This window comes from Seriola lalandi, unplaced genomic scaffold (assembly GCF_002814215.2).
Source record: "Seriola lalandi dorsalis isolate HSWRI2012SDOR001 ecotype SW California unplaced genomic scaffold, Sedor1 jcf7180002054258, whole genome shotgun sequence".
Taxonomy (NCBI): Eukaryota; Metazoa; Chordata; class Actinopteri; order Carangiformes; family Carangidae; genus Seriola; species Seriola lalandi.
Genome location: NW_019524811.1, coordinates 45034 through 59706, shown reverse-complemented (window position 1 = coordinate 59706; position 14673 = coordinate 45034). Strand labels below are relative to the sequence as shown.

The window sequence follows — 14673 nt, the reverse complement described above, 5'->3', positions numbered from 1 at the left end:
ACAAGTATATAGCATGAATCAATGCCGCAATTAGCACAGACTAGCTATACCTTGCTATTAGCACAGACTAGCTAGGTCGTACCTTGTCTAGTACTAGCTACAAGTATATAGCATGAATCAATGGCAAAATGAACACAGCTGCTAGTATGTACCTTAGCGAGCTATCGTAGCTAGGTTTGGACTTTACGCACAAACTAAAGAGACTAAAGAATTATTATATAAAAATCACGCGGCCCCAATCCTCTTCCGTGTGTGATTAATTAATCAATTAATTAGTATTAAGTAATTAATTTCCACACTTTCAGTAAATGGTGTGAATATTTCTTCCACTTCTGCTGAAGAAAAACAGGACAAAACGTGTAAATAGTCTTAACGTGACCATCAGTTGTGTTTAATGAACTGACAGGACTTGAGTGAACTTACTCCTTCACATTCCCACCTCTCTCGGGAGGCAGCCGCGGTGAGTGTCTCGTATATAAAGCCAGAGGCAGCAGAGGAGCAGAGGAGCAGAGGAGGGATCTCCTGGAAACATCTGGACACAGCCGCAGCGCACAGACTGGAGGATGCGCGTCTTCGCTCTCATCTGGACACTCGGCTTCCTGCTGAAGGAGGCGCAGGCATGGGGCTACAAAAACGGAATATTTCACAACTCGATATGGCTGGGTAAATAACTCATTGTTTTTTTTTTTTAAGTCTCGCTGTTGTAGTTGTTTTAGCTTTAAAACATGTCGGTCACGCGGGGACAACTTCACCTTTTCTCCATCGTGAACAATCGGGATACAAATGAACCTAACGATTAATATTCAAAGTCATCTAACTTATATGTTTCACTTAACATGACTGTTATTGATCAAAATCAGTATAATCTGCAGTTTTTTATTATCAGGCTGCAGATTGAATGTTATTAACCATTGAATTTTAAGTTTGAATCATCTGCTGTTAACTGTGAGAACTTTGTTTTATTTTTTTTTTGCAAACACAGCACTACATCTTCACATAAAAGGCATATTGTGAGGAAACATGAAGGATTAATGGGCTGTATGCAGCAGTCCAGCAGCTTTCCACTCACTGCCAAACTGCATGTTTATGACCTGGCTGAGTTAGTGCATGAGGCCACTAAACATGGGGGGAATGACTGAATCTTTTCCGCTTCAGCTCAAAATACAAATATAAGAAAAGATAGTTCAATTAATTTATCGTTCTGTTAGTTTATCTATTGAATTTTGACATAAGATTGACACCACAGCATGAAGTCCTGTTGCATTTATACTGAAATATAAACCAAACAAGCTGCAAACATGCACCTCTGACTCTACCTTACTCTCTGTATTTTTATGAGGTGAGAGTGAAAGCCTGCCTGGCAACAGAACAGTGTTTCATATTGCTAATGAGTTCACCTTAACATCATTTACTATTATTCATGCAACTTTTGTCTTCTATCCCGTGTCTGCGTTAACTTTGTGCTCAGGTATGGCAGATTACATTCACACTTGCTTCTTGAAAGTTTCAGAAGCCCACTGTGTGTATGCAATATTTTTTAACTATTAAACCAGCTAAGTCCCACTGAAGTCTGAAACCTCATTTGTTAGGGAGACCAGGCAGCATAAGAAGTTTCAGATGGGACAAAACAGCAGCAGCAGAATCAGTCAGAATCAGAGTCATCAGTCGTGACTCCTGTTGCATGACAGTTTAATTAGCTTAAAAGCAAACATACGAAAAGATCAAATCAAAACGTGAACTTGAGGCTAATTTCTCAGCGCTTTCGGCCTAATTTTGCGAGTCATCCGTGCGTAAAGCCAAAACAGGATCAGCAGAGGACTCCCCGCTGAGGAGGCCGGGGAGCAAGTGACCACATTGTTGGTGAGCTTCCAACATGAAGAAAAATGTCACACGGTGAATCGGCGCCCTTCTCACTGAAAACACTGTCACCAGCCTGACTGCAGCCCCACGCTTGTGTGTTTGGACTTTTCAAAAGTGTATCATCAGGTCGCTTAGATACAAGTAAATGCGGTTGCTACACAGAAGCTCATGCAGGTTTTCTTCCAGGCGTTTCCCTCGCTCTTCACACACATTCAGCAGCTTCTTTTCTTTCTTTCTTTTTTGTTTTTTTTTGTTTTCCCTCTCTTTGACAGAACAGGCAGCTGGAGTTTACCACCGGGAATCTCGCAAAGGGAGATACCAGCTGACGTATAAAGAGGCCAAGGCGGTCTGCAAGTACGAGGGAGGGAAACTGGCCACTTACGAACAACTGGAGGCGGCTCGGCAAATAGGTCTGCACCAGCTCGCTCTCTCAAACACATCCACAACGACGCATGCAGAGCTCCTGCCAATGACGGAGGGAATTCAAACTCACTCAGACTCTCTCTTCGCCAACACTTCGCTCCCACGAGTCACGGTTTGCTGTTTGACCCATTAACCTAACAGTGTAACCACAACCAGTTTACATTACCATGTCGGCCGTGTTTATCTTGCTTCTCTCCCATGAAATAAAATCAACATAATCTCTGTCGTGATGTAACAGTAGAGAGACTCGTCTGAACCCACTGGAATGCTTTTAACAAGGGAAAAAAAAGAGGTTAATATGTTCATAGGGTAAAGGTCAGGGAGTGAATCACTTCTTTCCACGAGAGCTTCTCCGTTGCACGACTCTTTGCCCAATCTTAAACGCTCACATGAGGATTATAAAAAAACAAAAACAGCACAAAAAAACACCTTCTTGGCTGGTTTATCTCTCTGTTCCCGTGGCACAGAGTCCGGATCCAGCCACCGGCTCTGGCATCACCATCCACCTCCCTGTCAGCTGAAAGTTTCCCCCCTCTGCCTTGGAGGTCCCTGCTTTATCTTGTGGCCGGGGTCTGCTCATTGTAACTCCACGCTTAACTCTGTCACCGCAAATGAGAAAAACCAACAAAATAAAACAAAGACTCTTTTGATGGTCTCCAGAAGGTTTTCCCTACAGGGGGCCCTGAGACAAGAAAGACTCTCTGTGGTCGGCAGGAATAGATTTACAGTACTGTATTTATTCTGTGTGTATTGGTTTATAGACACCTAAACTTTCTGATAGATAATAATTTGCATGTTTACTACAAAGATCCCTGTCTAACGTCTTTTTAAAAGTGTGTTAAGAGTAGATCAGTTCAGATTACAGAAGTATTGCAGCTGGACAGTCAGTGGACACAGAGGTTTTAGTTTGAAAATCCCCCTGAAAGAAAAATGGGAGATTTGGGAGTTTTGAAAAGTGAGAGGGTCATTCTCATGGGTAACTGCTCCCTTGAAAAAACAGATGTTTTTCTTCTCTTGTGTAGGTTTCCACGTGTGTGCGGCTGGATGGTTCGACAGAGGGCGTGTTGGTTACCCCATCGTCAAAGCTGGGGCGAACTGCGGCTTCGGGAAGGTTGGCATCATCGACTACGGTTACAGGCTGAACAAAAGCGAGAAGTGGGACGTGTACTGCTACAACCCCAACTGTGAGTACACGTTCATATAGTTAGGTAGTGTACTTAAAGCTGCGCTAATCAATGTTTTTATACTAATCACCCAACTCTGCCGCTTTAATCTTCTGCTCTGGCAGCTGCAGTTAGAGAAAAATCTCTAAGACCCACCGTCCACTAGCTGCTCTGCTCCAAACAGCAAACACTCAAGAGTTAGCGACTCTAGCTGCTGAACACAGTGGAGCGTTTAGCAGCTAAAGAACCAGATATTTCAAGTCAGGTAGCAACACCTGTCAGCAAGTAACTGTTTGGTAACACGTCGGCCATTTACAACTTTACAAGGTGAAGTCAAGGTTGTGTTCAAATTGTGTCCATGTGATGTGGCATAGCCCTGCAAAGTGCTAGGCCTGTATATGTGAGAGGCAACAAGATGCAACATAAAAAAACTTCATCATGCAAAAGTCACACAAATATACATAAATGCATCCAAACCACTGCAAATCCAGATAATCAGATATTTAACGCTATAAAAATAAACACTATACAATAAAAATGTTCCTGACATCATCACTTTCTGGATTTGTCAGCAGTTTTTGTTGATACATCTAATAGAGACAGAAGTTTATAAAAGTTTGTAAAGATGTGGAATTATTCTCTATTGGTTCATGAGTTGTTCAATTAAGTTTGAAAATAAAAACTATTGTTTTATGGAGCGCGGTTTAATGCTGATATGTCTGAGTGTTTACCAGCATGTTCAGTAACAGTCTGAACACAGGACGTGTTGTATTATTTATAATGTCTCAGTGCTCAGGAGGATTTGTGTGGTTTGAAGTGTAAGTGATGACTGTGGGGCTGTGGTCAGCCGGGGGGGGGGGGGGGGGGGGGGGGGGGGACCCGGGCCCCAGAGGTTAAGTAGTCATCAAGTCTGAGGCTCCACAGACTCACTCAGGGTTTTTCTCATCACTGCTGTTTGAAGTCAGACAGGAGGGATGGTATAGAGGAACTGTGAGACCACAGTGAGTCAGGACTGACTCAGAGCCACAATCTCAGTGCCGCCCTGTGAGTTATCACTGCAGACCGAGGATAAACCAGGAGGAAGTAAGAACATCAGTCCGGATAAGATGCTGGTTCAGCAACTGAGTAAGTGATAACAAAGGCCTGAGTGAGCACCACACCCGCATGATTCACCAGAGTCCGAACTAATATTTCAATATTAGTGAACCTGGAAAAAAAAACAGTTAAAAGCAATATTTTGAAAATTCACTAGTAACGTTTGAATTTAGCAGGTCTCATCAGTGAGTTAAAAACACAGTTTCAGCATCAGGAAAACTTTATTATCCATCACAAAATGATGGAAATTTGTCTCTTATTTGGCTCACGAGTAAAAAAACGGACAGACAATTAGAAAATGGGCCCCTGGTAAAAGCTCCGCCCAACCTCCAGTTCACAAAACAACTACAAGTGATGTGATCGTGGTCAGTTTGTGTCTCCATGCTGCTTTCCCCTCGCTTTGTTGTCGTTTCACATCTCTTTTTTAGTCACCTTCCCTTAAGTCATTTTAAATCTCTTCGCAGGAGGTACTTTGAAGCTGTTTTGTGTCTCTTGTTTAGTGTCTTTTAACTGAGCTCTTTGACTTTCAAACAAGAAATACTTACAGTCACTTCATACCGAGGTTTACAATGTTAACAGCAGCATGAATGAAGGGAAATAGAACAGAATAGAAAATGAGGAAAAACACTTTTTCTGTATTTTTATTTAAAGCTTACGTTCAGTTCAGTTACTGCGTGCAATGAAATTCTCACTCTGCAGTTTCTCTGCATTTCCAGCACATAGAAAGGTGAATATTGTTTGGATCAGTGCAGGAAGTTATTGTGCTAATTCAGTTAAAAACAAAGGTCGAGGCAGTGGGTTTGTCTGATGTTTCAAAGTAAAGCTCGACCGATACGAGATCTTTGAGCCTGAAACCAAATATTCAAAATCAGTATTTGATACTGGGATGATTACATATTGGCTGAAGCAGCAGAAAAAGAAACTATAAACACAACACTGATGTATTATCACCTGCAAACAGGTGCACGTTCACACATCCATTCTTTCTTCTTTTAGCTCTGTTTTGGTCTCCGCTAACTCTTAGGAAAATATCCAACATTAAATCCTCCACCATGTTCACCAGTCGGTCTCTGACTGAGCAGGTAGACGGTGGAAAAACCTTTGAGCTTTTGACTGGAAACATCTGGAGTTTAACGTGACTGGAGCAGTGAGAGTGAACCAAGACGATAAAGCTGCGAGACATAAAACAAACGCTCCAAAAAGCTGAGAGGGTTGGTTGTTAAAGAATAGCGATCAATAGATGCACTCATTCGGCAGGACATTGTACAGTTGCGCTCTCTGGTGGACAAACTATGGCAAACTACATTTTAAAAGAAATGGGAATGAAATCAGAAGTAGTTTCTCCTGACTGAGAGGAGGGAGCAGCTGTTTCCCGTGAGCACCATCGCATCAAGTTTATTCCTCTCTAATCCTCCGCTGCATAAACGTTCCATAACTCCTGGTCACCCACTCATCAGCTGCGGAGGTCGTCTCTCCGTCCAAGTCAGACATCTCGGCTGAAGCGTAAACCCGGCGATGGACGTCGGCTTAACGTTGTAAAGATCCATAAATGAGAAAGGATTTCAAACAACATTAATTTTCATTTCCCTCGAGGACGTCTGGTGGAAAAAGCTTTTGATGCCCTTTGTCACCAGCCTCGACATGTGTGTTTGATTTCCTTTACTCAGCTACAGGATTTCATTTTGGTTATTCTGAATTCATTCGGAGCTCACACGCAAGAGACAGACCCCCAAACCAAAAATACTTCTCGTGTAGAATCCCACAAGCTGATTAAAGGAATCCATCGTGGGGAACGACTCCAGCGGTCATTTCGCCTGAGAACACAGACACCGAAACTCATCCATGTCCCCGGTTCACAGAGCTGCCTTTCCCTGTAGTGATGTGAAATGTGTCTGCGGTTATCCACTGTATATACACCGTGTATTGTCAGTATATTAAATGCATGTGAGTGGGTATTCTTGCACATGTGCAGGCATGGAATATGTTACTTTGCAAAAAACAGTATTTTAAAGTATGTTTTATCAGTCGGGGTAAAAAAAAAAAAAAAACGTAACCCTCTGAAGTCGACAGATGTTTCCATCAATATCTTTGCTATAATACAGTGTAGAAATATGGTTTAAATGTTGTTGAAATCTGTCGACTCTCCACTTTTTCTTCTCATATTCTTGCGAGATTGTACGTGACTCAAAGCCGGAGCTAGGAGCATCAAAGCAGAGTGACAGTCAGCGACTCAGTGATGTCACAAAACTCATTTTAGGCATTTATTATACATTTATCTACTATTTCACTCATATATTGCAATGTTTTTTATGAACCTAAGACTTTGGTAAATGCATTTACAATTCATCTGCATCAGTGATGTGGAGAATTTCAAAAACTGGGCTTCAGTTTTTCAGCATTTGGGCTACGAGGGTCTAAAAGTGGCGTCAATGTAGAAAGAGCTGAAATGGTTCTGAAATTTAACTTTAACTTTGACACCAGCTGTGAGAAAATGTGATAATCAGACCTTTCATTCAGCCTGACATCGTGTCCATGAGCCAACTTCTGTTTGTGGAGGGAACTGTTTTGGTCAGTAGCAGCCAGCGACCTCTGTTGGTCCCTACAGCTCCGTCTTCATTTAACCCCACAGCTACAGTTGCTGAGGGGGAAGTTCATTTAATGTTTTCAATCAAAGATATGTTCAGGTTCGATAGCTGTTGTTTTTCTTTTAAGTCTCAATAAGAGAGCATAATAAACATTCAGTTATTCAGGAGTCGACGGGGTTTCTTCTAGAAAAGCAGTAACAGGATCTGTCTGACCTCAGAGTGTTCATTTGAAATCACACACCACTCACTACGTGTCGTTCATGTGTCTCACAGCCAAGGAGTGTGGCGGCGTGCTGACAGATCAGAAGAAGATCATTCAGTCCCCAGGTTTCCCTGAGGAGTACCAGGACGAGCAGATCTGCTACTGGCACATCCGCGTCCGCCTGGGCCAGAGGATCCGCCTCCGCTTCCTGGAGTTTGACGTGGAGGACGACATGGCGTGCATTGCAGATTACCTGGAGGTGTACGACAGCTACGATGATGTCTCTGGTTTTGCTGGGAGGTGAGGACATCTCACATTATTTATCAGGGCTGCAACTAAATAGTCAACAACATTTTTCAATTTAGCAAGTAATAATTTCGTCTGTAAAATAGTGAAAATGAAAACCAGCCAGCAGTTTAAAGAAATTAAGATATTCAAGGGAAAGATAAAGAAAACCAGCAAATCCTGACATTTGAGAAGCTGTAAAAAAATATGGTTTTTGCTCTTTGTTCGATAAACATCACGTGTTTGATCTGACATGAAAGTTTAATGTGAATTTCCCTTTTTAATCTGTTTGATTACAGGTTCTGTGGCGATTATTTACCTGACGATATCATCAGCACAGGTGAGATGTCAACATACAATATGTCTATGTTACCTAAGAGGAGAGATTTGTCGCACTGATGTGTTTTATTTTTGTTTTTGTTTTTGTTTTACAGGAAACGTGATGACGTTAAAGTTCCTCTCCGACGCTTCAGTCACAGCCGGCGGCTTCCAGCTACAATACACTACCTTTAATGCATCTCTGTTCCCACACAATTACACCCACTATTTTCACTGACTAATGGTTTAACACACTGATGTCATCCTGTTGCTGTATTTATAATGTTATTGGTTACCTCGTGTACTGTAATAAATGAGTGTTTATAGCTCATTAAAGGAATCATTCTGTCAAATAAACAAGGTCGTTAAATCGTGTTTCTCATATTGTTCTTATGTTATAGAAACACTGTCTTCACTGGTCCTGAGGCTGAACCTACTTTAGACTAAATAAATCTGGTTTCCATTTATTCCCATTCAACTTTTCCCCGACTTTCAGGCTGCAAAGTTAAATTAACACTGGTGCTTCTGTTTTTAGTGACTTATTTCTGCATCTTTTATCAGCCATTAAAAGATAGAGTGCCACAGATTCATTGTAATTTACTTGAACTCTTTTTTCTTAATATATATTTTCACTGGCTGTAATATATTCAGTGGTTTTATTTCAGATACTATATTGACTCCAGGGTTGTGTCTCTGGCCTGTTTTTCATTGGGTTCAGTTACAGGTTGTAATTGCTTGGTTTGTTGCATACTGGACGATCTTGTTCCACGTGTTAATCTTAGTTCAAGACACATGTTATTTCACAATTACAAACGCTTCTGAACTAATTTCCGACATCATCAACTAGTAGCTACCTGCTTCTTCTTGTTATATAAACACCTTGAATTACTTTCTTTGTATTATATCACTTTTATTATGTATTTAAGCAACTTTATTTGGCAAAGTCAACATCGGTATCACATCAAAAACATTGGCATACACCTGTGGTTTTATAGGTATTTTCAGTTAATCAAGAAATTCTTTGTAAGATGATAAATAAGAATTAAATTAAATAATGTTTTTTTCACATGTGGCCCTAATGCTCTTCTGTAATTATCAAACCAGGAGTGATAGAAAAGAGTCTTATTTTTATATCAGATGTCTTCATTGTTCCATATGAGGAATCTATGGGGCAAAAAGTTATGTTTGTAAACTTTTAACCAAGCTGTCAGTGCTTCTTGATGAAGTTTTGCCAATTTAATGAAGAAGAGGAAGAAGAAGAAGAAGAAGACGATTTCACGTGACACAACCCAACATGTGTCCTGTCCCATAGTCACACAACAATTCAAAATAATAACTGGATACTATATTAATTCATTACATGGATTGAAGAACAGTAAAGCAAGCTAATATTTAAGCTTTAATATCTTTGTTTTCTTTCGTGGTTCCTCTGTGTATATAGTTTGGATTTGTCCTTTTGCAATACTTTTGCTTATTATTTTTGTTTCATCATCCTTATTTATGTGTTGCATTTATTTCCTTTTATTGTATTTATTTAATCCATATGTATTGTTCATATTTTATATTTTATTTTATTATAATTGTTTCCTCCTTTTTCAATGTTTAATTGTTTTAATTAGATGAAATTGAAAATGTTTTGAATAATAAAATAAACAAATAAAAAACATTTGCACAGGACGTGATAGAAGTGGAGACACGGTGTTAAACACAAACAGAAAATCAGTGTAGAGCTGTTTTAATTGTTATTGATAAGTTGATATTATTGTTTTTATTTTTATTTTTAAAGCGGTCAGTTTGCTGCTTTCCTTATACGGTAAAAATGGGCGGTCCCGTGTGTGACGTAGTAAGGGTCAAAGGTAATTTTGTACGTCGGCGTGGTGGTTTGGCGCCAGCCTGATTTCGCGGGGTACCAGCACAAGGAGCAGCAGAGCAGCAGAAGGAAGCGGAGATATTCAACATCGGACGCCGGATTAAAGCGTCTGAAACGTCGGGAGGTGAAGCGGACCGCCGGGGCTCGATCTCCGGCTTTGATGCTGTGTCACTTCTGCTGTTTCCTCTTCGTCCTGAAAGGTGAGCAGCCGCTGCTGCGCGTCGCGTCCACAAGAAAAACAAACAAACAAACACAAATACTTGTCTTTGGCGTTATGTGTTTACCTGTTTGTGAGTCTAAACAATATCACGTCACCACGGACACGTGAGGCGGTGTTGGCAGCCGTGTTGTCCACCTGTGTGCGCGCACCAAACTTTTGCCTGCTAGCGCTGCTAACTGGAAGAAGCTAGGTAACGTTAGCAGGCTGCTGGCTGGTTCCCCGCATGGTTCAGGGCTGTTGCATTCAATAATGTGGCGTCTGAGTAGCTGCTTTTCTTCTGTTACAACTCGTGGACTGTGTCGATTAAGTTCCCAGGTGTTGTTTCAGCAGGACACCGACTTGTTTTGGTGTTGGGGCTGATGTGATGGCCTCTGTAGCATCCAACACACACACACACACACACACACACACACACACACACAGAGTGATGAGACAACTTCACTGGCAGCTGATTATAACACACATCTGTGCACTTATAACTCTTTGTTTTTATCTTCTTGTTGTCCCCCTGTTTACAGCTCTGGATACAGTGGAGGGTGAACGCAGCTCGACATAAATCTCACTGAGGTATGAGCATCTGTTTTCTGTCCCTTGCTTGTTTTAGTTCAATGTCACATCACTGTCAGGGGCAATGAGGCAAATTGTAAAGACACAATAGAAAAAGATCAATACAAGAAGAGAAATATGTGGGATCTAAAAAGACATAATCACTTAAAAGGTACAAATAAGCAACAATTGAATGTTAAACAGGAGAAAGGTTTTTGTGCAGGATATGAAGACAAAGTAAGATAGAATTATTCTTATAACCCAGTGTTACCAGTGTGTCTCAAGGGGCTTTACAATGTGTGAAGCACCCTTCGTCCTCCGACCCTCTGATTGCAGATATATAATAGACGTCATGTACAGAGTAGAGCACGATCAGGATGATTAATATAAAGCTTATAATAGATTATGATTCTTCAAGGTGCCGCCGACAGACCTGAGCCACACGCACTGGAAAGAGGACAGAATTACACAAACATTATGAAAACAAAATTAGTGTAAATCATTTTTTTTCATTTATTCATTACTTTTTTTTGAGGAGGCTGGGACTCCTGGAGGAGGAAGATCCAGAACATCTGGAGGATAGAGACAAATTAATTATTTTTAATTTAACTTTAATGAAAAGCAGTAATAAACAAAAGATTAAAACCTTGATTTTGACTCGAACTGAGTTGGACTAGACCTCAGGTTTTCTGGGAGTTTGTTCCAGGTTTGTGTTGCAGGTAAATTTAGTGTCTTTTGAGCCCAGGTCTTTGCCCTGCTGTGACCTGCTCCTGCTCTGTCTTTAACCTTATTGTTTTACCTTCACACACACACACACACACACACACACACACACACTGGGAGCATTTGTGTTTCAGCGTCTTGCAAAACATGTTTGACACGTAGACAGGAGGAGCTCGGGATGAAACCGCAGACGTCACCCACTCTCACTTTTCTGCGTCTCCTGTTCTTTATAAGGCCTTGAGGAGAGGAGGAGTAATAATGATGGCGACGGCGGGGCCTCCGAGCAGCTCCAGCTTCCTCCCTCTGCTGGAATCTCTGGAGGACGGCGCTGCTGGACAGTCCGAGCAGACAGACGCCTACCTCACCATCGCCAAGTAAGTCACAAGTCCGGGGTCTTCACCCATCCTCGGTTTAAAACTGGAACTGGAGCGAGGAAAATAACTTTATTTTTCCTGTGCAGTCGGCTCAGTGGAGAGGAAGGCCGCCAGTTTCTCCCTGCAGTTGAAAAGCACTTTTCTCGTTTGGGTAAAACCATCTTGGTGAGTCTTTTGCACATCTCTCTCTCTCACACACACACACACACACACACACACACACACACACACCCACCCACACAGGAAGCTCTGAAACTCCCATTTTGATAGTAAAGCTGTTGATATCCACGATGCCTAATAATGTTTTCTCTCACGTTTGTTTCCAGGCTCACATAACCAGTCCGAATGCAGAGCTGAGCCAAGCTGCCCTGCAAGCTTTAGGGTTCTGTGTTTACCATTCCCATGTCGTCTCCGGAGTGCCTGGTAATTTAATTTATATATTTTACTCATCCTCATCCTTTGACCCGGTGGGATTAAGTTTTATGGGCATGAAATCACTGCTGATGGTGACGTTATTGTTCCGTTTTTGTTTCCCCAGAAACCTTCACCGCTGATATACTATCAGCACTTTGCTCCCTGGTGGGGAAGTCGACAGACAAGAACACGTGCACCAGGGCATTATGGGTCATCTCCAAACAGAGCTTTCCCCCAGATGTAGTCGCCAAAAAAGTGAGCACGAAAGGGCGTTCAGCAGGAGATTTCAGATGGTTCAGACAGATGTATTTATTATCAGATTGATGCAGCGAGGAGGAACAGATGAGCAGTGCAGTGTCACATGAACTAAAGTAATGCCACACCCAATTCCCTAAAGACGTCCTGTCCGACCGGGCGTATATCACCCAGGCGTCCCATCACAACATCCGAATAAGTCTCATGTCTTACCTACTTACTGCTGCATGTGTCTTGACCTTTGCTTTACTCCCAGCACATCCTTATCTGGAGCTGGATTTGAGCTTGAGTTATTCTTTTCCTCGCATCCTTATCTGTAAGACCTTGGTTACCATAGCTACGGAGGCGAGGAGCGGGGCCTTCTAGTTACAGTAGAAATTAAACATTGTCTCGCTGGAATGCAAAATAAGAAAAGTAAAAGTAAGAAAGAGATTGAAGAGATCTGGCTGCAAACGGAGCAGCGGCCAGATGCGTCACTACCGGTGTGTTGACCCATGTCGCTTCCTCCTGCTCAGGTGCCGTCTATACTGGGAACACTGGAGAGTGTGTGGAGCAGAGAGGACATCCAGTCTGTAGTAATGGAGCATGAAGCCTTGAACGTTGTCATCAGGTAAAAAGAACAGTGTGGCAGTGTTGTTAAATCCAAACAGGACATGAATCAGATCCTCCTTTTTGAATTTGACAAATAAATGTGCAAAATAAAGACTGTAACTTTTGACCCAGGAATGTTGACACGTGGTCATTAAGTGTTTTGCCTTCAAGATGAAAAATCTGTATTTTGTTTTAATTGATCATAATTGAGTGAAACCACATATAATTACAGTTTTGTCATTTCATCGTGTAGTACTTTTCATATTGATGCGGAGTTGATTTGTGACGTCTCCTGGTGTTTAAAGGCTGCTGGAGCAGGTGCCCGTCCAGATGGGCGACGGAGCGGTCCGCTGGGCGAAGCTGGTCATTCCTCTGGTCGTCCACTCCGCCTCCAAGGTGCGTCTACGTGCCGCCGCTGCCATGGAGATGGGCATGCCTCTGCTGCTGGAGAAACAGATGGAGGTGGCTGCCATCATCGAGCCAATGATGTCCTCGGTGAGTCTCTTGTGTGTGTCAGAAACTGAAACTGAGCTCCGCCCCCAGGAGAATATTTACAGATCACAACATTTGGTCTTAAAATTGTTTAATATTCATCAGGATGTGACTGTTCAAGATGATTCAATGTGAGAAACTCCTGTGACGCAGCTCTGTCTGTCTTCACAGAAACTGATCCCAGAGCTGCAGAAACTTTTCATGTCCAAGAATGAAACCAACGTCCTGAAGCTCTGGCCCTTATTTGTGAAACTGCTCGGGAAGGTAAAGTGTGAATAATACCGAGTGTCTGCACATTGTGCCTCTGCAGAGTTCATAGATGAATGTGTCTCTGTTGTGAGACACGTTAGACAAACTTGATTGTTACTCTCCAACAAAGAGCTGATTCTTACTCTTTCCAATATGCAGAGCAATCTGTTGGACGGGACTATTATTCTGAATGATTAGTTTTCCGTTGGTCACATCACACGTGTGTCGTTCCTCCACAGATGCTGCACAGAGGAGGTCCCTTCATCAACTCTCTGCTGCACCTGGAGGAGCTCGGTTTCCGCAGCTCCTCCCCCACCGTCAAGAAGATCGCCTTCATCGCCTGGAAGAGCCTCATCGATAACTTCTCCCTCAACCCAGGTGAGCGGCCGACGCCACGGTTTCCCGTCCTGTCTCTTGAACTCTTAGTTAAACTCGCAGGCGTCGTCACTGAACTTTAACTTGTTCCTCTCGTTACTGTGAAGACATCCTGAGCAGCGCCAAGCGTATGAAGCTCCTGATGCAGCCGCTCATGTCCATCAACGTCAGGACAGAAGCTCTGCTGCTCACCAAGGTGGAGGTGTGGTGGTACCTGGTGGTCCAGCTGGGACCCAACCTGTTGTCTAACTTTGATCAGGTTAGTGGTGGAATAATAAAACATCTAATTTCTAATTACTCAGTAGCCACGATCAATTTCCTTCGAGCTCGTTTTTTCCTCTTAATTTACTCAAAAAGCTTCACAACTGTCTCCACGAAACCTGCACATGATGTTAATGATATGAGGAGAGATGTAGATGCTTCGACGTGATGAACTGACCGTCAGCTGTTACTGACACGCATGAAAGAAAAAACACGTTGTGGTCTGTCTCTGTCCAGGTCTCCGTGCCGCTGCTCCAGTGCACCATCGGCTCCGACGCCCCTTCAGTCCCCGTCACTCCCTCTAGAGCCGTCACTCAGAACGGTGCTGCTACACCTGGCACTCCCAAAACCGGTACGTTTGCACATCGCCCC

The 14673-nt window shown here is 42.5% G+C and overlaps 2 protein-coding genes across 2 annotated transcripts in view; both read left to right on the top strand.

Moving 5' to 3' along the window:
- Positions 1-496: 496 nt before the first annotated feature.
- tnfaip6 (tumor necrosis factor, alpha-induced protein 6) lies at positions 497-8301 on the top strand. The gene is made up of 6 exons (XM_023404939.2): positions 497-663; positions 2133-2270; positions 3306-3467; positions 7400-7628; positions 7913-7953; positions 8048-8301. The coding sequence occupies exons 1-6, from the start codon at positions 564-566 to the stop codon at positions 8167-8169; spliced, it is 792 nt and encodes a 263-aa protein (XP_023260707.1). The 5' UTR covers positions 497-563; the 3' UTR covers positions 8170-8301.
- A 1498-nt stretch (positions 8302-9799) lies between these two features.
- rif1 (replication timing regulatory factor 1) overlaps positions 9800-14673 on the top strand; it is an 18139-nt gene continuing 13265 nt past the window's right edge. Inside the window, exons 1-12 of the mRNA XM_023404962.2 lie at positions 9800-10001; positions 10540-10588; positions 11525-11664; positions 11751-11829; positions 11991-12087; positions 12203-12333; positions 12849-12943; positions 13230-13419; positions 13588-13680; positions 13905-14043; positions 14148-14299; positions 14539-14653. Of these exons, the coding sequence (XP_023260730.1) occupies positions 11549-11664; positions 11751-11829; positions 11991-12087; positions 12203-12333; positions 12849-12943; positions 13230-13419; positions 13588-13680; positions 13905-14043; positions 14148-14299; positions 14539-14653 (1207 nt within the window). The 5' untranslated portion in view covers positions 9800-10001; positions 10540-10588; positions 11525-11548. The remainder of the gene's footprint in view (positions 10002-10539; positions 10589-11524; positions 11665-11750; positions 11830-11990; positions 12088-12202; positions 12334-12848; positions 12944-13229; positions 13420-13587; positions 13681-13904; positions 14044-14147; positions 14300-14538; positions 14654-14673) is intronic.

Bases quoted from the DNA above. Each gene is read 5' to 3' on its own strand.
- tnfaip6 (XM_023404939.2), top strand. From the start codon at position 564: ATGCGCGTCTTCGCTCTCATCTGGACACTCGGCTTCCTGCTGAAGGAG. The intron at 2,271-3,305 runs GTCTGCACCAGC...TCTCTTGTGTAG, and splicing joins GGAGGCGGCTCGGCAAATAG to GTTTCCACGTGTGTGCGGCT. The intron at 7,954-8,047 runs GTGAGATGTCAA...TTTGTTTTACAG, and splicing joins TGACGATATCATCAGCACAG to GAAACGTGATGACGTTAAAG.